Source organism: Lichenostomus cassidix, chromosome 3 (genome assembly GCF_008360975.1).
Source record: "Lichenostomus cassidix isolate B80296 chromosome 3, HeHo_3.0, whole genome shotgun sequence".
In the NCBI taxonomy this organism is placed as follows: Eukaryota; Metazoa; Chordata; class Aves; order Passeriformes; family Meliphagidae; genus Lichenostomus; species Lichenostomus cassidix.
Genome location: NC_139483.1, coordinates 82,987,890 through 83,010,592, shown reverse-complemented (window position 1 = coordinate 83,010,592; position 22,703 = coordinate 82,987,890). Strand labels below are relative to the sequence as shown.

Here is a 22,703-nt window from a genome sequence, read left to right as displayed (position 1 = left end):
CTATCAATAGCTCTCTGTCCATTAAATTCAAATAATCTCTCCCCCATAATGACACTTCAGTATCCTAAATACTCCTCTCTGAAAATTGAACTGTGTGCTGCAAGGACAGAACCTGCGAGAATGAACTGTCATCAAGGTCAGTTATGTGAGGGTATTGGTTAAATGCAAAGGTGTCCAAAAGACAAACCATAATGGACAATAAAACAAAAAAAAATCCCCCAAGCTAATAACAAAACTTTAAGTTCCTCACCAGTTTGACCTTTGGATGTATTTGGTAGCAAAAGTAGGAAAGGCACTGGAGGCTTGGTCTCTAGCCAACCCTCTAACTCCCAAAATGCAAGGATAGTGGTTTTCCAACAGCAGCCAGGCTTGTATGCTGTCCTCTCCTGTTACCATTGTGATTGATTGTATCTGCCTCATCTTCTGCACAGCTAGTGCTCAACTGATGGGTTTATCTCTGTTTCTACACTTGTTTATTCTCATCTGTGTGTGGAGCCATTTCCTTGTCTACTCTGAACCTGATGTCCTTTTTCCAGTTTGTTTTTTCTAGTTTGTCAGGATAGCTTGGAAGTCTGGTGCTGGCCTCCTATAAGTAGCCACTCCTTTGTCCTTGGGGTCAAGTCGCTCAGAAATCTAATATTTTTCTGTTTTGTTACATAGAACAGTAGTGTGAGGGTTGACTATTACTATATTCCAGACAAACACTGCAGACCCTGCTTAACAAATGCTTCAGAGGGTATTTGTTACCTATTTTAGCTGAATACGATTAGAATATGATTTTCTAAATAGGTTTTTACCCTATGCTGGACACTTTTTCTGATGTTGCTCTTAACATGGCATGCTCATAAACAAAGGTGCTCAACTGAATGTATTTGAAATCTGTTGGTAGAGCTAAATAGTAGCAGATTCTTTCTGTAGTATTCTAGACTGACAACTAGTTGGTACTAGGTACTAAGTACTAGGGACTAAATAGTTGCAGAGTTATCTCAGTTTTTGCATACTTCATTGATTGCATTAAATTTTGTGCTTCTAATTTTGTCTTGTGTGCTTCCTGGTACTTGATCGCTGTAAGTTACACACTCAAATGGAACTTTTCATTGATTCTTCCAGAAAATTTATTACTTAGTTGGAAAGTCTTTAAGTCTGTGGCTGCATTTCTCCTTCTGAATTGGGCTGTTTCTGCTTCTAATGTTTGTATTATTTCTTAAATACTTCCATGATTGCTGCACTTGTTTTGCTGCTTCCTCTTTTTCTCTAAGGTTGAAGTGTTTTGGTTTGGTTATTTGGCACTGCCATTTTTTGGGTTTTGGGTTTTTTTTGGTTTTTTGGTTTTTGGTTTGGTTTTTTTTTGTTTGTTTGTTTTTGGAGGGGGTTTTTTGGGTTTTTTTTGTTTGTTTGTTTGTTTTTTGAAAGGGTTTTGGCTTTTTTTCTGCTCAGCTTCCTTTCCTTTGTAAAGATCACAAAGTTTATTCATGTTCACATTCTTAGCTATGTCCTCTCTACTGGTGGGAAGCAAAGCTCCAAAGATCCTTTGCTTGTTGCTTTACTTGTGTCAGTGATCTCTCAGAGTGCAGTCCGAAGATTCTCCCTGCAATATGTCCCTCTGAACTGGAGAAACAAAACCTCTCATTATCTTCTAATGCAGCATAATTGAGGACTCGCATGAATGATAATTAAAAAAAAAAAAAACACAAAAACAAGCAGAAAAAGCAGCAACAACAAAAACTCAGAAAACCCCCAACCAACAAAAAAACTAAACAAAAAAATACCTCACCAGGCTTAATATTCCTAATTTGGTCTTCTGGAATATGAGACCATCATGGTACTGCTGAAGTGCTTTTCTCTTTAATTGGAGAATTTCATCTGCTGTATTTCTACAGGCCTGAAGCTCAGGCAAACCAGGAGCATTTTTTCCTGATCATCAGACTTTTCTTCTCATTAGACTATTAATTATATCCCCCAGTTTCTATGCAGATGAAATCATAACTTTGGTTATGAACTATAATCATGTTATTTCTTAAGTATCTTAAGTTATTTCTTAAGTATCAAACCATCAGGTTTGCGTGATGGACTCCGTGTATGTTGGGCAACAGAAAGGCTTTCTTTCCCCCTTTTCCTGGTTCTGTGGATAACAAGAAGCTTTGCTTTCATTTGCTGTTGTTTCTATCAGCATGTCTATAAACACTGTGTGTTTTCTTCTGTATCTGAGCAGAAATGGCTTTCTTCTTTCCACACAGTACTAGAAAATGTGTGTTTAGAGAAGCTTTGCTTGGCATTGCCTGTTTTGGTCACCTTATTTGCAACGTGTGCTACCAGGGCACTGATGCCTTAGTGAGCATTGTATCCATGGGACTTCTAATGTGTGGGCTGCTGTTTTACACCCTTACATTCTTTTCCTGTTTTCTGTATCCTTGTTAAAATTTCTAGCTATTGGCAGTATAGAAACACCCTAGAGTGTGAGGAGAGTTTATTTTAAGCTTTAATTTTCAATTATAATTTGCTAATAAATGAGTTTTTAACAAATACTAAAATAAAAACTTAAGACTTTTAAAACTCTCAGAGGAAAAATGTCAATGGAGACCAAAATGAAAATATTACCTCTTTTTTTTTTTTGCAATTAACACCTACTCAATTTGTTCAATGTGCACAGGAGATAGGGAAAAAACCACAAACTAATTCACAAGATAAAGAATTGTGTTATGCTGAAGAACAGGATTGTGTGTTTGAAGTGCTGGGAATTCCTTCAGAACAGCAGAAAAAATATCAAGAACTGGTCAGGCTTCTAGTGTACTAGATAACTATGTGTATCCAAAATTACTAGACTACATGACTTTTTGAGATAACTTGCTATATATTTTTCAAATTTCATTATACGCTGAACAAAAATATTATCCAGAAATCATGTCGGAACAAAAAGAGTTACTTATATGATACAGGAACTCAGAGAAACTGTTGACACAAGTTAGTGTCAATATTGAATTGGAATTAAATAGCAATAATAAATTCATTCAGAGAAGCTCTAAATTTCCAAAAGGAGATCTTCTTTCATCCATCTACAAAATTAGATTTCACTCAAGAGAGTGATCCCAGTCAGCAGAATCAGCGACAACACTGAGACAGCAAAATTTTCCTTAAATCCTTAAATGCCACAGTATCAAAATCAAAATGTTTGCCTGTTGATTTTAAGTTCCTGGTGGTAACCATTTTTCTGATATCCTCAAGAAAATATTTCTATTGAACCTTTAAAAATAACTTTCAGCTTAATGGAAGTTCATGCATCTTGCTTAGTATTTTACATCTCTAAGTCTGTCACACTTGGTGATGACCCTCCTTTTTGAGGACCATTCCTCTGTGAATCATACATATTCTTGGACTCACATGCTTGCAATAAAACTTACACATCCTCAGAATAGCAGTTTAGATGGTCTCTGAGATAAAAATAATAATCTAGCTGAAAAGGGTTGAAAAGACTCTCAGTCTTTGAGTGAAATTACCAAATAATGTTGGCTCAGGGAGTTCATGAGCACATTCCTTAGAGATTCAGGAAACTTAGAACAGTTTCCTTGTAATGTCCCATGTGTCCATGTTAAAATTTTTATAAACATTCAAAAATCCTCAGTTTGTTACTTGACTAGATAGACTGTGATTTTTGGCTTTAAGCTTCCATTGGCAAGATTAGTAATCCTTGCTTTCAATAATTTATAAAGGCTTGAAACAACACTAAAATAATTCAGATAGGAAGTCCATTTTGTGAAACATGGAAATGGGCCCTGTTGTTTTTGTGATGGAAGATGTTTTCCAGGTATATCTTTTGAGAAACCTTCAGCCATAAACAAACACAGGTTCAAGACTTGATTATAAAAAAGGTATGTCTAAACTGTATACCTAGTTAAAAGAAGATCACAATCTATGAAATAAAAAGTCTTTGCTAAATAAATATCTGGATAAAAAACTCATCCTATATTTTAAACAGTCCACAGGAAGTTTACCTTATGCCCAGTTTCAAAAGAAATACATTGAAAGACTTTGTCATAATCAGGAACTGAGAAATCATTCCTTCACAAAATCAAAAATAAGTGTGAGTTTGCAAACTCTTGTAAAGGAATAACTTTGCCATAGTAACTAGGGGAGAAGTCAAATGCATTTTCCTTTTCACTAGATTTTAGCTTAGTATTGATGCCCTTAACTATCTAGATAATATTTCATAAGTTCACTACGTCCTTGCCAAATCATTTCTGTATTTCTTATTTGCAGATATCAATCAGCACTGCTTTACTCACAATATAATGACCACTTTAAAATAGTTTTTTTAACTAGGGGTTGGTTTCAAAATAAAATGCTGAAGCGATCATTTTGTATGCGACAGAGTGTGAAATGTCTTCTAAACACAAAAGTAAGGAATATCCATTTATTTTCAGTTTGCACTGAATAAACCCAGGTTGTCAGTTATCTAAATCTGAAAGCCTAGTGCTTGATAAAGCTCTGTAGACCCTTTTCCAATGTTTTTTTGTTACTCAGAAATTTAATTAAGATATAGAAAAGCAATTTTATATCTCATCATTAAATGGAAACACCTAAATAAATATTGAATTGAGGGAGCGACCTAAGAGGCTAGCTCTAGCTTTGAGAGCTACATGCCACATCTGTACCTGAAATAGGAGTATTATGTATATAAAGTGTCATTTCTATGGAGTGCTAGTCTTAATTTTTAACTTTGGAGCCTTACAGTATGTTAATATTCAGTGCTTAAGACATTTGCCAGCAGGGAACTAAAATCGAATGCAATTACATATATTTTAGTAAAAAAGAAAACCTGTATTTCACAGCCTTATGGTGCATTCTTCCCACAAACTGCATGAGCCAGCCTGTCCTTGAGCTGGTGATAGAACACAGATCTTGTCCTGCAAGGATTTAAGTTTTTAACTGAGGACATATGAAGTGTGTTGGTTTGAGACTAAGAGATAATGAGCATTTTTTGTGAAGCTTCTGTATAAATAGGAAATAAGTAGCTTTTGAGCTCTCTGCTTGCCACATGAATGTGAGGACTGTTTTCCAAGCCAGGATACTCATGTATTCTCTTTATGTGGTTAGTTGCAGCTTGAGGTAGAATGATTTAAGCATGTGTTGTTTATACACTGGATTATTTTTCTGATAAAATTATAGAATTTTTTTCCCTAAGTGCAGAAGTACTTTCCTAATTAACAATAGTATATATTGCATCTGTAACAGCAACTTACCAGAGAGATTGTCCAAGCAGCCAGGGATCAGGTCAGGAAAGCTAAAGCTCTTCTAGAATTAAATCTGACTGGGGACATCAAGGGCAACAAGGAAAGTGCCTATAGGTGTGCCAGTAATAAAAGACTAGAGAAAATGTTGAGGAAGGAAGGAAAACAGGAGGCCTGTTTACCAGGGATATGCAGAAGGCGGAGGTACGGAATTACATTTTTCCCTCAGTCTTCACTGACAAGTGCTCCAGCCACACTGCCCAGGCTGGTGCAAGCAGAGGCAGAAACTGGGAGAATGAGAAACTGCCCACTGTAGCAGAATAGGTTTGAGGCCATCTAGGACCATGGAGGTGCACAAATCCATGGGGCCTGAGGAGATGGATCTGCGACTTCTGAGGAAACCGGTAGATGAAGTGGCTAAGCCACTACCCATCATATTTATGAAGTTATGGCAGTCTGGTGAGACTCCCACTGTCTGGAAAAGTGGAAACATAACCTTCATTTTTAAAAAGAGAAAGAAGGGAGATGTTGGGAGCTACGGGCCAGTCAGTCTGACATTTGTGCCCAGCAAGATCATAGAGCAGATCCTCCCAAAAACTACTCTAAGGCACATGGAAAATAAGGAGGTGATTGGTGACAGCCAACATGGCTTCACTAAAGGCAAATTATACCTGACAAATTTAGTGGCCTTCTACAATGAGGTTACAGCATAAAGGAGAAGTGACATCATCTACCTGGACTTGTGCAAAGAATTTGACACTATCCCATGTGGCATCCTTGCCTCTGAACTGGAGAGACGTGGATTTGATCAACAATGATGGACTGGGTGGAGAATGGATTGAGAGCAGCCCTGAGGAGTAGAACTTGGTACATGTTGGCGGATGAAAAGCTCAACATGAGCTGGCAGCTTGTGGCCCAGAAAGCCAAATACATCCTGGGCTGCATTTGAAGCAGTGTGGCCAGCAAGTCAAGGGAGGTGAATCTGCCCCTCTACTCCACTGTGGTGAGACCATATGTAGAGTGCTGCATCTAGGTCTGGGTTCCCAGCATGTGAAGGACATGGACCTGTTGGAGTGAGTCCAGAGAAGGCTGCAAAAATGGTCAGAGGATGGAAGCATCTCTCCTATGAACAGAGGCTGAGGGAGTTGGGGTTGTTCAACCTGAAGAAGAGAATACTCTGGCAAGACCTTCTAGTAGCTCTTCACTACCTATAGGAGGACTAGATAAAGCCTGCACAAGGAATTTTTGCTAGAGATTGTAGTGATAGGAAAAAGGAAAATGGCTTCAAACTGAAAAAGAGTATATTTAGATAAGATACTAGTAATAACTTCGTGACTGTGAATGTAGTGAGACACTGGAACAGATGTCCCAGAGAGGTTGCAGATGCTCCATCCCTGGCAGCGTTCAAAGCCAGATTTGATGAGGCTTGCAGCAGCCTGGTGTAGTGGAAGGTGTCCCTGCCCATGGCAGGGTTATTGGAACTAAATGATCTTTAAGGTCCCTCCCAACCCTAACTATTCTGTGATTCTGTGGGTTAATTAGAGAGACGTAGTCTGACTATTCAGCTTGCAGAGTAATTTTAGATGTAGCCTCTGAAAAAATATTTGTCTAAGTTTCTTAGTTATCTGGAAGAGCTGCTGTATTAATTAGCAGCTACAAGCTGCTAGTGGTCAACTAAGTGCCTAACATGGCCTGACTGACTTAGCAGTAGATTCGGCTTCTTGTCTTCAGATTTGAGCAAATAGCTGAAGCACATTCTTTGCTGAATATCAGTGGTCTCTGAATATGGTCTGGATGGAGTTGGGAAAACATCTAGGGGTATTTTATGTCCAGTATTCAAGACTCTTTGGAAATCAGCATGACTGGTCATACACAGTAACAAACTAATATTTTGTGCTTGTTTTGGCTTTGCAAGAGACAAGGCTGGTGTTTCCAGCACTTCTCAGCTTTTCAGGATCTCACTTGAAATCACAGTACTCCAGCATTAGCTTTTGGTATGGATAGTGCTGCTGAAGATGAAGTATTTTAGAGAAAGTGTTGTTTTGGTGGTATGAGTTCAGCTTTCCCTTTATTTTGAAAGCACACATGTTGTGGGTATAATAACAATGACAATTCATTAGGAGTTTTACTCCCCATCTTGAATTGTGATTGAAGGCAGTAAAAGACTCCTCATGGAAAAAGCTCAACAAATTTGTGTCTTGTAATTTATTATTGTATCCATGGGCATCCAAGAGTAAAGTAATTGAGCGTCAGCCTGTTAACTGGAAAAAGATTTCATTGCTATCAGGATACTGATACAGGATATTGAATTATTCCCTTAGGAAAAAGGTGTTACAAATACATACTCTGTTTCACTCGGTTGGTCTTAAGGAAATCATACATTAAAACTGCAAATGCATTTTTAATAGTATATTTTAGAAATACATCAAAAATGTACAAAAATAATGATACAGTATATGTGTATTTTCATAGGGGCTTATTATCTTTAAGTTGTTCATATTTTTAAATAATGGTTTAAAAAGTATTTAAAAGCACTTTAAGCCTGTAGAGCAATTATTTGCTCCTTATGAAAGTAGTTTTTTCCTCTCTGTATTTTCTTAATTTGTTCTTATTCTCCTAGTTCTTTTTAATGGCTTTTACCAATGAAGAGTGTTCTCTGTGTATAGGGATTTGGTTTTTTTTTTTTCAGTTTTGGTGGGTGTTTTTTTGAGAAAATCTGAAATTTTGAAGCTATGCTCTTAGTAACTTTTTGCATGTTATTTACCTATTCCTGGATCTCTGTAATGCCAGTACAGTGAAGTTATTTTGTGCAATTAAACAAACAGAGTTCTGGAGTATAGCAATGCAAGAACTGCATAAATAGGCATTAGGCAAAGCAGCTGCAATGGCATAGAATGGTCAAGGAGAAATTATTTTTAAAGATATAACAGAGTACTTAACTGCAGATGTCCCTAGTGTCAGTGTTGCTGGCATAAAATATTTTTAAACTCTTTTGGGGAGTTTGCTCATTTGTGTCTTAACTTTTAGGTTCTATTTGATGAGTGTTTATGAAAAGATTAGCTGATGTTTTACACTGTATAGTCGTTTTTATGGTTGTAAATTCTCCCAGACGTTTGTGTGCCAGTGGTCTGTATCATACTGAATTTTAATGGAAATTTTAAAATCAAGTATTTTTTAAAGCATGTGCACATTTCTCTTTGCAATACATGCACTTTTGCAGCTTTTAAAGTATTCACCAAATTGCAGACTTGCCACTTTCAGCGACTTTCACTCAAGATATTTGATTTGATAGCTACCTTTATAGCTTCTGAGCATATCATTCATGTTCCAGCTCAGTAGAGCTGCATTTGTAGTGCAGTTCCTACTCTCAGATTGTGAGAGCAGAGGGCGAGAGAATTGGTGTCATGGCCAGCTGATGTGGACATAGCCAATGGCTTGGCATTTAGCAAAGCATGGGACAGAGAGAAGTGGGGGAACGACAGACACCTTGAGGTTTAGATATGGGAAGCAGGGTGCAGGAATGTTGCTTAATATCAAAGGGTTTGAGGTTAAAGAGGAATTAGAATACAGAACCTTAAGAAAGGACGCCAAAGCTGGAAGCAGAAGCAGACAGAAGATGGACAACAGAAAAGAAATGGGCAGGAAGAAAGGCAGCAAAGGGTAGGTAGATGGTGAGAATAGGAAAATGAGCAGGTTAGCCAAGACAGAAGATGTATGAGAGGATCTTGCTACAGCAGGAACTTGGTAGAGAATGATGCTAGGTGCATGAATTACATGGTCACAGATATACAGTAACCAGGAGGAAGACCAGCAAGGAAACTAGGAGCAAGAAGCTGAAACTGAGAAGGAAGACAGGAAAAGAATGCAGGGAACAATGGGGAGGAGCAGAAATGTTTTTGAGCACATCTGCATGCTGGACCTGACACTTACTCCCTCCTGAACATTTCTCTATTGCTGAGCTGTGAAACAAGACAAAGTGTGTTGTGTTTTGCCGGTGGCAGTCCAGCCCCCACAGGAGAGAGTTGATTTTTGGTGTTACTGATCCATTACTGAAACTTGGAGAGCTCTGGGCCATAGATTCAAGCTTACTTGACAGCACTGCAGGTGTCAGTGTAGTTTGTGGGTTTGTTGTTGTTCTTGCAGTAATTTTGAAGTTTATAAAGGCACAAGGAAGGATGCTAAAAATAAAACTGAAAGAGCTCTAATGTGATTTAATGTGTTTTCCAAACTTGCTGAACTGCAGTAGCTAATGAAACCACAAACTGCCTCATGTGGTTATGCATATGATAGTAATATGCTGTTTAAAAATAAACTTGTGCATATGATCATGTAGATGGTAAGCTATTAAAGATTTTATGGGTTATAGAGAATGGTACAATCTGTATTTCATAATCGGCACCTAATAATTGCAGAGAAAGAATAAAAAATAGTCTTTTAATGTAAAGGTATCTTCTTCTCCCTTTCATGCTTTGTCTGGGCTTCTATTAGGTCACTACTCCTACTAGAACACAGGCATCTAACAATAGTTTATATAGAGATCTGTTTTATAAAGTAAGATATTGAAGATATATTGCCTAAAGTGACCTCCTTGTCCTGGTAGGCTGATGGCTTCCAGACCACTGTAATTCATGGGTTTATTCTTGATACACACAGCATATAAATTTGTCCCAAGTGAAAGAGAAGATTGCAGCCTTGTACCTGCTGTTGGTACTATTTGCTCTATTTGTGTGAGCTGTTCTCTCTGGTACTCTGTTACCAGCTCCTGTGCCTCTCTGTCTGTACAGTACTTGTTGTCACAGCATTGATCTTTGCAAATTCGAGAGCCTGGTTGACTGTTCTGTCCTTAACTATAGCTCAGTGCCTATTTTGTGGAGTATTCTATCTTGTGTCATCATTAGCTGTAGTCCTGTGTGTTTATTATGGAGATGATGGGGAGGAGGAGGGCTGTGAATGTGATGCTTTGGGGTCCATTCTTGGACAGGGCAGAGATAAAAATAGGCAGTGTGCACAACCAATTCTAAGGTGCAATTAATGAGAAAGCAGAGGTGCAAATAAATGCATTATTTTAGTGATTCCATTTTTATATTAATACACTATATTGTTTTAAAATTTATATATTGATTTGAATCATAATAAAGGTTTTGCATTTGCTTCATCAAACTATTGCACTTTAAAATTCATTCATGAAGAAGTAATCATTCATACATCTTTCTCTGTTTGAGAGATTACACATTTCTTTCTATTCATATTCTTCCAGGTGACTTGGATTATTACTGGCTGGATCCTGCCACGTGGCACAGCAGGGAGACATCCCCTATTAGTTCGGTGAGAAATAGAAAAATAGTGGTTCATAAGTATTAATGAAAATGTTTGCTAGTTATTAGAGTTCGGCATAGATAGTTGGCTGTAAAAAAGTATTCTAAGCAAATAATTTAAAAATTTGTTTTAGAAGACCATGGAAATGGAAATCAGAAAAAAAGTTTCATCACAATGCATATTTGTAAAATTGTCTGAATTTTAATTTGACTTTAATTCCTGTATAGACATGACACCAGATTTCACTATGAACTGACAAAGCAGTTGGGAGTGTGATGCTGCTCTGGGAAAGATTAGTGATTTTTTTTTAAGACTTGGAGTTGGAAAATATAATTTCAATATTATATGGTAGACCTGCATAACACGTGTTATTCTAAAGAACAGAATTTCTGAATGTGCTTTTTGGAGTAATATAATTTAAAGCTTTAATTTTATTACCTAAGGTGTGCCTAAAATGTTTAATTGTATTGAAGTTTGAAATGTATTACAATTAAATCTGTAGACTTAGTGCTGAGATTTTCTTACAAGAGGCATAAATGTTTCATGTAGCCAGGGTCCAACAGATACAATCATAGACAGCTCAGGTGCAATATGTAACACATTGGGGGATTTTTGTGACTACAGTGGCATGATGCTACAGAAATTCTATTGGTTTATGCATGTGCATCTAAACACTGGAAGATGGTCACACTTCTTTAATTCCACTGCTCGTTTTTTAACAGCATCCCGTAACGTGGCAGCCTTCCAAAGAGGGAGATCGCTTAATTGGCCGTGTTATTCTTAACAAGAGAACAACCATGCCTAAAGAATCAGGTGCATTACTGGGGCTAAAAGTAAGTATTACATTATTTGTGTGCTAAAATGAAAGGAAGTACCACTGACCTTAGACACAGAGGTCTAACACATTGAATCAGAGGACTCTCCAAATCATACTGTCTTTTGACAAAAAAATGTATTCTTCTCTTTTAGTAAGTTTGGAAGTTATACAGAAAAACTATGACTGTAAATACATTTACTCCTTCTATACAGTCTTCAGTCATCCGTGACAAAGAGGCTGAACTGTTTTGATTAAAAAGGGTATGTTTATTCAGCATCCTGTCTGCAAGACTTATACTGCACATGGCAATACATTCATGAGGTCCTGCCTTTTCTGCCTCTACTGTTTGCAATTTGGTCAAGTAATTCATCCACATACAAATGCTTACAAGGTCAGTGTTTAAAAGCCACACAGCCATTTGAAAACAGACATTTGGTAGAAAGAAACTAAACGTTTACACAAAAATTGCAAAAAAGCCTCTTAAATCATAGTAGAGGTTACATTAAATGTAACTCCAGTTAATCCAGCGCCCCAAAATTGAGACATTGGCAACACTGTCGAGTTACTTAAATCCCTAACTTATATTTGTAGCAAACTTTTAGGTTCATGTCTCTAAATGGCCAGAGCACTGGAAAGAGAGAGAGAGTGATGTTTATGAAGCTAGTGGGGAGTACAGTTCAACCAGTTCAATAATTTCTCTCTCTGTGTATATTTTTAAATCTATGGAGCAACAAAAAAGGCTGAGAGAATTTAATTTGGGTGTCCCCCCACTTTCCACTGAGAACAACAGAAGCAATGCAAAATTTGAAATATTCCCACCTTGAAGTGAGAAACTGTGGAATGGTAATAAAAAGTTGAAAACAGCTTCACTCTGCTAAATATTTAGGAGTCTATAGCACAAGGCTGATTTTTGCTGCCAGCAAACAATACATTTTGAATGTGTGAGGAAAAGAAGGTTGGTCTTAGTAGGAAATGTAGATTGTAGAGTTTCTCTTTGATTTTTCAAGTGTCAGTTGTGTATAATATGAAGGCCCTCACTGATGAATTTTACACATTATCATGTGACAATATCGTTGGCAGGTAGGCTTCTGAATCTTTTTTTGCTATTAAAGTTCTTGCTAGTTATTGTGATTGCAACATGAGGAACTAACACCTAGTGAACCATCATTCTACTGTTTCATTTGATTGTAAAACTCCTGCAGGATATTTTTGACTTTAAAAAAAAAAACCAAACCAAAACCCCCCACCTGACGGGAGAGAGTAAGACAGCTAAAGCGAATAGCAAGTCAGCAAGACCACATTTTCTTTGTATTTTATTTACAGTCTGGTCTCTTGGGGGCACTTGTTTTTTTTCTGATGTTCCTGATCTCTGTATCATGTAGTCATTTTCAAAAACAGATCTCTTCAGTTCTGTTTAATAAAAGCCAGAAGCTGCTGGTTTGTCCTGTCATGTCCTTGGATGAGAGTGCCTATTTCATACCAGTGTCAACATTCTTGTGAACTCATCTCCCATATTTAATAGTAGTGTATTTGCTAAGCTTTCAATTAATCAGTATATATTTGTGCTTGATGTGATGTCTGATTTGTGGCTTGGAGACTCACAAATTTGTGATTAACCAGGTTGTTGGAGGAAAAATGACAGAATTAGGACGACTCGGTGCCTTCATTACCAAAGTGAAGAAAGGTAGCTTGGCTGATGTGGTGGGGCATCTCAGAGCAGGTAAATCAATCAGTTGCATATAAAATATACTGTCTTTTAATGGCCTATTGAATGCAACCTTTAATTTATACTAACGTTGGTCATGTGATATTGTGATATTTTTTAAATACAGAACAATATTGTTTTATTATAAAATGCTATGGTTGCCTACATTTCTAATTTATTTTGAAATACAATTGTTTGGATATATGAGCAAAATAAAAGACACTCCTGAGGTATGCAAATAACAGGACCAATTGTCACTGTCATCGTTTTTGTTTGCTAGCTCAGGAGCTGCTTATTAGACTCTACAGAAGCAATGCAAACATTCTTTATAAAACTGATTGTGGCAAACAAAGCTCACATCACCGAAGGATGATGCACTGCATACACAGTGCATTTTCTTAGTGCTGCTTTCAGTGTTAACTGTTACAAATGAAAATGGAAAACAAGCCAAGAAAATGGTCCTAAAATATTTCATTTTTGTTAGATGTATATATTGCACTTATAAATAAATGGATGTTCTACTGGCACTTTTCAAGCTTCTAAATGAAGTGAGAATTGTGCACAGCATTTGGTTTTCAAAATCACTTCTTAATGGTTTATAGTTTTACCATAGCTCTAAGCAATGACTTTCCAAGTGTTGTCTTAGTGAACCAAAGTACTTTTGCTTTGTTACAAGTAAAGCAAAGTACCTTAAGAATCCAGAAGCTCCAATGCCAATGTGTATGGCTTTAGGATAATTGTGTGGAGCAAATAGTAATAAAGAAGTAGAAAGGATGATGAGTCTCTGAAAATATCCTATGTTTCTGGCATTTTTAATTTTTCCTTTTTTTCCAAATAAATATGCATGGGGTTGATAGCACCAAGTTGTTCATAGATTTTAAATTTTAGATTATAAAAAGAGAAAATAAGTTTGTCTCCACTAATCTTGAAGTATTTGGGCTGAAATCCTGTTTCTAATTCTGGTCTAGGTTTTTTTGGGGTTTTTTAATGAAAGCCTATTTTTCATTTCTAAAAGTAGTTTTAGAGCTAAAATTTTTTCTCAGAAAAAATACGTTGTCTGGGAAAATACAAGTCTTTTCATCATATTGTATGGAACTAGAACACAAAAAAGGCACAGATGAGTACTTGCTGTTAGCAAAATTACACTTTTGTCCTTATTAAAAAGCCTTCAAAATTTGTATAGTTGGTAAATCTTTGAGTAATTGGACAAAGTTCAAAAATTTTAATAATGGCAAATATGAAGCCTTGCATGAGAAACAGAACATCCCTGTGCAAGAGTAAGCACTGGGAGCCAACCAGCTAGAAAGCAGATTGGCAGGAAAGTGTCTAAAGGTTTCAGCACAGCTCTTTTATGATTTTGAAGTATTTTTATGTTACTTGGTAATATAAGTTTCATTCTTTGTAAAAGAATATGAAAGTGAAATAAACTTCTTTTTAAATTCAAGGGGATGAAGTTCTAGAATGGAATGGTAAACCTTTGCCTGGAGCTACAAATGAAGAAGTTTACAACATTATTTTAGAATCAAAATCAGAACCTCAAGTTGAAATTATTGTTTCAAGGCCTATTGGGTAAGACTAAAGACTTGATTCTTAAGCATAGCTATTACTTCTGCTAGTGGGACTTTTATAGGGATTATTAGTGAGTTAATTATTTTTTATTGCTTAATAATGGGATATGATTCACTTTCTGTTATTGACATTCTATACAGACCATTTTCTTCACTACCATTTACAATCTTGTGCCTTTGCAGTATATGTATAAAAATAATTGCTGTTTTCTGTGTGGTCAAAGTACTATAAAGGTTTTTGCCAAGTGGTGAAGGAAAATTGGTGGATTAGGTACCACAGTGGATGAGAAAATTCTGGTTTTCAGATTTTCAGCCTACTAGATCAGAGTAACTTTTAAAGGTCTTCATGAGTAGAGGGAAGCCTTGCAACATTCTAATGTCAATGCTAGTAGGATTTTAAACAGGCCTTCTTTAAAGAGCTAAAAAAGGAAACACAAAACTTTTAATTGAAAAGACTGTGTTTACCCTGAAATGATTGTTATCGAGGTCAAAAGGGGAAACAAAAAGTTTCATCAACCTGTTATGCATTAACATGTTATGTTTATAATCTCTACTTTTATGAACCCAGGTTTGGGGCTTTGTTATAATAATTTTTATATTCTTGATTCCCCAAATAAACCTTAGAAGAAAAATAAAATCTGTTCTGATAAATAAGTTTAGGGTGATTGGCCCTGCATTAGTCTTAATAGTTTTAGTGATATCAAGAATGTTTTGAGATAACTCTTACAGCATTGAATATGAATATTTTGTAAACTCATATTTACCTTGTGAAACAGTCTCATGATTAACAATAAAAAGTGATTCTTTTGAATTTGCTATTTTCATCTTCATTATAATTTTTTGTTGCCTCAAATATGATACTTTTTCAGTTTTAGAAACAAAAAGCTATTCCATCTTTTTTCTGACTAAAATATTCTTCTTTTGAATTTTGATTATTGATTTTGTCTGTAATATGCAAGTGTAGCTATATTTTGCAAATAACCTTTGCCTTCTTAATGGCAATCTCTATTAAAAGTACTTAAATAAAATTGGCATTAAAAGGTAATTCCACCTATCAGTTTGACCTTCTAATGGAAAATGAAAGTTTGATGTAATAATAGTGGCTGTTAAATGCTAAAATTACCATCCAGATGAAGACTGTTTGGGAGTAGAAGCTTTATTTTGCATTTTTTGAGTCAGATAAATTAGGATATATTCTTGAAAGAAAATTGCAAATTCAGTCAAACATCTTTATAATTAAAAATAACATACCTTAAGAAGATTTTTGGAAGTCTACTTTTTATGTTTAAATCAGCAAAAAAGAAATACGTTGATACCAGAGATGACCTGAACTCCACATCTCAGTTAAAGAAAACCTGGAAATGGATTTGTACAACTGTGCAACTGATGTAAAAGGAAAGTGCTAGATTGGCATTTTAAATAATGGACTTTAGATGTATTTATTGGTGTCAATATAATTGCAAATGCTGCGTGCCCTTAACCTTCTAAGATAACTTCAGTATTAAACCAAATATATTCTTCTAGTTTACAAATCTAATAGATCTAGTAGTTCAGAAAAATGAAATACAAGGTGACTGCATTCCAGAGACATATTCCTGAAGAAAAACTGAGAAAATGCCACCATTTTTTGGAAGTGTGTTCAAAACCAAAGAATGTTCCTGACTCTGAGCAGTGGATTTTACACTAGAGTGGTACAGCCAGAAACAGTACCAATAAAATGTAAAGTTTTGCTTTGGATGACCCATGCATATTTTTTCAATACACAGGCAGAAATAGAGCACATCAGATTGTGCTTTTATTTTGAGATAAATGGAATCTTGGCATGGAGGTTTTTACATAATAGAACAACATTATTCTGTAGAGTTATGTCTCAACAGATTCCTTAATTTTTTTTTTTTGCTTGAGGGTCAGGTTGTTTTTTGGAGGTGTTATGGGAACAAATAAATATCCCTAGAGCATAGAACTTTGACATTTAAAGACAGTTCCCCTTTATCCTGCAGTAATGAGTCAAAGTCGACTTGTTTTTTATCAGATTGGGAGTTATTTACCTGTCTGTCATCTGAAAATAGTCAAAAATTTCAGACATTATACAACAAAGGAAAGCCTGATAGTAGTTATCAAAAAAAGGAGCATACTGCACAGGATTTTCTTTTTCCTTTTTTTCTTAAAAAGTATAATCTATGTAAATTGTATTGCATAATGGTAAATGGTTGGTTTGCATCAACAGATTACTTTGATTTTCTTCTTAGCTTCACTTTATCTTGTTTTCCAAACTGTGTGATTGTTTCAAATTCATGACAGGGAATTTTATTTCATCCCGTTCAAAAAATCTAGGATCTCAAAGTTCGGTGGCTACGTTAGGTGTTGACTAAGCAAAATTGAAGTTGCTTGATACAGCATTAAGTGATAATCCATTACAGCTAAAATTCCTGTGAGGGAACAGGTTCCCGAAAGGCCTGAAAATGGTATTTCATCTACATAATTTAAATGTTTTCATCTCTCAGTATTAATAATGCAAATAATGTACCAGCACCTCTAATGGTCTTGATTGAAAAATTCCTAGCATATTAGGTCTAAAAAGCCCAAATATGACAGTTTGCCTTAAGTGAATAATGGAAGGACTGTAAGTCCACAAATTAGATTGCCTGCAAATTAGACTGCCAGTTACAAAATTGCGGTCTAAACAATTTGCTCAGTCTTGTAAATTTGGATTTCTGTGTCTACCAGCAAATGTAATTTTGAGTAATGGATAATTGTAGGATGTTTATTAGAGAAAAATGTGAGGCATGTAACACTATTAGCAGATAAAGGCATAACAACAATAAACAGTGTAACCGCAATAGTACCGTGGAAACTCCATAGAAACTAATTGACACTAATTCTAATGGCTGCAATACAAGGTAGATAGGAAACCTATAAAAAGTAGAATTAATGGGTTGGCTATCTAAATAGAGGGAAGGAATTACCTATGAATATGCATACAATGTGAGAGGTGGTTAACATAGAACAGCATGGAAAATCCTCTGGCAGTATGCTTTTTGGAGAAGAAGCGTGGCATGGTAACTAACTCACCATCTCTTGTGTGCTCTATGGGACAGTGCAGGTAAAAAAAATGTTTTTTCATTTCTCTTTGTTTTCTTTGTCAGATGCTAGCTATCTTGGCTTACATTTCCACTGATAATGCTGCCAAACCTGTTGTTTCTCTGATATGATTCCGTTCCTCTGTGCAGGGACTGTTACTGTGCTCTAGGTCCTGGCAAGGAGGTTGAACCTCCATCATAAACTAACTGAACTGCAGAGAACTGCTCAAGTAATGTAATGCAAACTGGAGATTGGTCTACAGGTTCTGATGGGGAGAAATGGTTTTGGAAATAGCAGGATGAGCACTGGGGAGAGGTACTCAGAAACTCTTTAGAAACTCTCTGGGGTGTAGAAGATGATAGATCTGTTCCTACAGCAACCTAAGAAGTGTGGGTTACAACCACATTTGAATTAGGTTTGTCGTCAGTGATCGACCTCTTGACTATATCCCTCAGAGAAATTATAGCTGTTTCTGTGCAAAACAGTGATTCTCACAATCGATGTATCTGCACAGAGTAGTTTCAACCTAAGGTATAGTTTGGTTTAGTTTCTGTATTCAGTTAGGTGGGGAAGGATCAGACATAAGATAATCATATGTAATATCATGTAAGACCACAAAGTACTCCTGTCTTCCAAGGGAGAGATGGAAAGCAAAAGTTTGATGTTGGCAGCTCCCTACTGGATGTGTGTCTGACACTACATTTCTCATGCAACTTTTCACTTTGTTTTTTTTTGACTAGTCTAGTTTTGAATGTTCTAAGTCATGAGCTAGTATTTCTTCTGAAGAGCTTTTTTGTAAATCATATATTTCCTGCAGTCCAAAATTAAAAGCAGGCTAGATAAGACTAGTTTTCTTACAATAAAAATTTTGGATTATAGTTTCCTTTTAGAATGTTTATTGTCTAACTAAAATGCAAACATTTTGAAAAATACCACACATATATTTGATAGTCTGTCTATTACTCCAGTTACTTTACTTCTTTGCATCTAAAATTTAAGAATTTTTTAGGATTAATCAATTTGTAAGAAATTCACATATAGACAGAAGGATATGGCAGAACTGTTATGGAGCTTATTAGAATACTCTGACATGAGTTTGGTAATCAAGTGCTGTACTGTATACTTTCTTTCTTTCTTTCCCTATTTATTTTATTTTATTTTTGTGTCTTGCAATTCAGTGTGAAGCTGTATTTAAACAAGACAAATATGTTAGGGAAGAGATTTCCTACCAATAATTTGTATATATATACACACTCATGGACATGCATAATATATATCTATAAATCTAAAATTATATCTAAATAATATGTCTTTTATATATGTAAATTATAGATATTTGAAAAAAAAAACCTCTTTCCATTTTACTATAAAGGTTTAGAAATTTCAAATAACATTTCTATTGAAAACCATGCACTTTGTCTGGAATTGAAATCTATGTTCTATTTTCCAGTGTTTCTGTCAGTTTTTCAAAGAAATTACAAGAAGTTTAGAAAAATGCATTTTTTAAATTGCATTTTCAATTCTTTTCTCTATGGTCAGTAAACTATTAGGGAAGATATGATTATTTTTGTCATCTACTCTTAGCTGTTGAGGATGTCTGTATCACCAGCTCTATGTGAGGAAAGAACTCTCAACCAGCTTTTTTTCCTGATCTTGCATCTGCATTCCATTCATTCAGCTTTTTCCTCTTTTAAACTATGCAGATCTGTTTCTCATGTTGATTTGTTATTAGACTTGTCTGCATTGGTTATAATAATGTGACAGTGCCTTAGCATAAATATGAATCTGAAATTAATTGTTTATATGTGCAATTAATATTTTAAGTTTATTTTTAGCCTTTTTTTTCTACTGTGTTGTTGACAATACAAAAAAAAAAATCCAGGGTTACTGTCTTTAACCACACTAGGACTATAGAACTTGACACTGTAGGTGGCACTTTGCATCTTGAAACACTCTTTCCACATGTGAACCTTAGTTGAGATATAGAAGTAGTGCTATTACAAACAGAGCTATATTGCAGATGAGAATGTTCATGTTCTAGCACAAGAAAATATTGCTAGCTTAACATTATATTGAACAGAAAAATCTGATTATGGTAAGTAAATACTTCAGACTGATGAGAAATGCCCTGGAAAGTCTGACCTGGAAAGTGAAAAAATGTTAAGAGGAAGCAGTCTGCACAGCAGTCCTGCTGTGCAACAGGTCATTAATCTGTTCATGTGTTTGTAAAGTCAGACTGTGCCATGTCAAGAATGACTAAGTCAGTTAGAATTCCATGCGTCTGAGGAAAACTCATTATTCTTGACTTACAAAGTCAAGACAAGGAGAAGCACATTCTTGTTTAGTGATGTGAGGTGTAAGCTGATGTGAGACATTAATGCAGAGCTGAAATAGTCCATTTTAAAGCACAGGCACCATAAGTTTAAATTGCAGGGCATGAAAAGTGAATTTAAGACTAAGTGATTGGGCACTGTTGCATTCCTTTTCTGATGCAAGTGTCTGTTTCTTTTTCTTAAGTGACTTTTATATACCTAGGAGTTGTAGTTTTATTGACTTCCAAGTCAGAAAGATTTATGTTTCACTGAGCAGACAAATGTCTCAATACCTTTAAAATGCTCAACTATAGACTTAAAATCTTGTAAACGTTCTTCAGAAAAGTTATGGCAGTTCCAATTTTGGTTTAGTCTGTGCAGATGAAAATACCTTCAAGTAATCCACTGAAAAGCTTTGTTTCCATTTCCCTGCTTTGCTAAGATTTGTACAATACTAGGTGTTTCTTGCTCTTGTAATGTATTTTCAGTGATGTCTGAGAATAGAAAGAGCCAGGAACTAGCATCATCCAGATTTTGATGGAAGAGTAAATTTGTTCATGGGAAAGTGTTGATAGATGTATGTGGACTTAAGCAGTATATTTTGCATATGTCTGTAAATGTGTTGGATATGTATGCGTTCTAAAATGTCCATACTCAATCATATTATGGTTTGATTTTCTTTTATCATTTGGAGAAATGCACTGTACTTTTGTCTGTTTAACATTGCTAATGTTATTTCTTTTTCTGTTTTATTGTTGTAAGTCATTTTCATCAGTTTCATTCTCTGAACTCCTTGAGACGTTTATATAAAAATTACTAGTGAGTTAATCTTTGTCCTATTTTTTAGATTTTTGTTCCTCAAAAAAACAGTTGAACAACCATAGCTGTACTTCCTTTTGCCACCCCTTTCTCTTCTTAAAAGCTCTCTTTCTTTATTGTTCTCCTTGTAAAAGCATTATGTAATCCATCCACATTATTAACATTGTAGTGCTCATATTGTTATATATGCTAGTTCTTTCAACTGGAAGTAGTTTGCATTAGTAATATTTTCATGAATGATAGTGTGAAGTATGTCTTTAAATATTTCCTCTTTCTTTCCTTGTAACGTGTTAGAACAGAAACAGATCCATATTTCCAAAAAGCTATCAGAAATATATTTGTCAAGGCCAAAGTTGTCTCTGTTGTTTCTAATTACTATGTGTTTATGTTTTAGTGATATTCCACGGATTCCTGAGACTTCCCACCCCCCATTAGAGTCTAGTGAGTACACATCTTGTTCTTTTCTCTAAGCATGATCTTGTACCCAGCACAATTATTTCAGTTATGAAATTTCTGAAAGATGGTCTGTGGAAATTGCTTTGGGTCTGAGCTTTTGTGTAACAATATTCAGTGGGTTTTGGTCTTGTGTGTTAGATCTGAAGCGATATGGATGTTATTAAACATATGGAGATTTCAAATGTTAGCAGAATTCTGTTTTTTTATTCTATAGTTTGTGTTAGTACCAAAATAAACATTTACTTCCCCTAACATAAGAGAGAAAACAGGTATAAGGGACTGCCAAAGGTACAAATGGTGTCAGGATTTCACCTTCTGCACCATCCAGAGTAACTCCAGAGTTCTTGTTTCTCTTTTTCTTAACAAGAAAACCTTGGTTAGGTGAACTTTTTGTGCATCATACTTCAAAAGACTGGTGTTCTTTTTAACTATGCCATTTGAACATTTTTGTCCAGTGTCTTTGCGGGCCATGGTTCCCAGTCCGTTCCCATTTGAGCCTTTCCTGAGATGCAACTAGAAACCTTCCCTGGGACAGGGTTCTGTGTGTTCATTTGTCACAAGCTCTTGTCATTAGTGAGGGATCTGTTTCACTGGTGGAGAACTGATGATGTCCAGCAGTTGCTGAAGTATCCTCCATGCCAGATGCATGTCCTGCATGTCTTCCCATTAAAATTTCAGAGGCTTCCAGGACTGTAATCCATACAATAGATGTGGTTTATTCGTCAAAGACTTAGGATCATAGAATCAGAGTAGTTTGCATGGGAAGGGAGATGTGTAATTTGGTCAGAGAACAGTATTTTATTTAAAACACTTGCTGCGGTTTGTCAATGATGTATAAAGAACACTTTTTTACATGTTATTTGCAATAAACAAAAAAATGACAGGTTTAATATGGGATGTAGGTGTAAACAGGAAGTCTTTTCACTATGCTTTCTACATCAGTTTAAAATCTTTCTGTATGTTATTCCAGTTATAGTGTGTATAAATACAAGCTTTATACGATTCAAAGGAAAGCAATTCCTAAGTCATCCAAATTTTGGATGCTAAGTTTATGTGTATCTCATGTGGTTTTAGGTTCAAGTTCTTTTGAATCTCAGAAGATGGAAAGGCCTTCTATTTCTGTTATATCTCCGACTAGCCCTGGAGCCCTACGGGATGCACCACAGGTCCTACCAGGGCAGCTTTCTGTGAGCATGTTTTGTTTTTCTTGAGTTGGTAATGGAAAACTATGAAGTGCTGGTTCCTCAGCCCTGCATGTTCCCAAGGTCTATTGAGAGGTGAAGAGAAATGTCCATTGTTGTTAATGACTAGTACCTTCAAAAGTTTTTTAACACCTGCTGTATGCAGTAACAAGCCATCACTGTAGTCATAGCAAACAAAAGAAATTGTGATTTTAATACACCA

The 22,703-nt window shown here is 35.7% G+C and overlaps 1 protein-coding gene across 20 annotated transcripts in view; it reads left to right on the top strand.

The window, feature by feature from the left end:
• RIMS1 (regulating synaptic membrane exocytosis 1) overlaps positions 1-22,703 on the top strand; it is a 314,192-nt gene that overhangs the window by 172,349 nt on the left and 119,140 nt on the right. For all 20 annotated transcript variants that reach the window (XM_085056508.1, XM_085056507.1, XM_085056506.1 and 17 more), the window contains exons 6-11: positions 10,483-10,550; positions 11,264-11,374; positions 12,979-13,078; positions 14,509-14,632; positions 21,238-21,284; positions 22,374-22,486. In XM_085056508.1, coding sequence (XP_084912634.1) covers positions 10,483-10,550; positions 11,264-11,374; positions 12,979-13,078; positions 14,509-14,632; positions 21,238-21,284; positions 22,374-22,486 — 563 coding nt within the window. The remainder of the gene's footprint in view (positions 1-10,482; positions 10,551-11,263; positions 11,375-12,978; positions 13,079-14,508; positions 14,633-21,237; positions 21,285-22,373; positions 22,487-22,703) is intronic.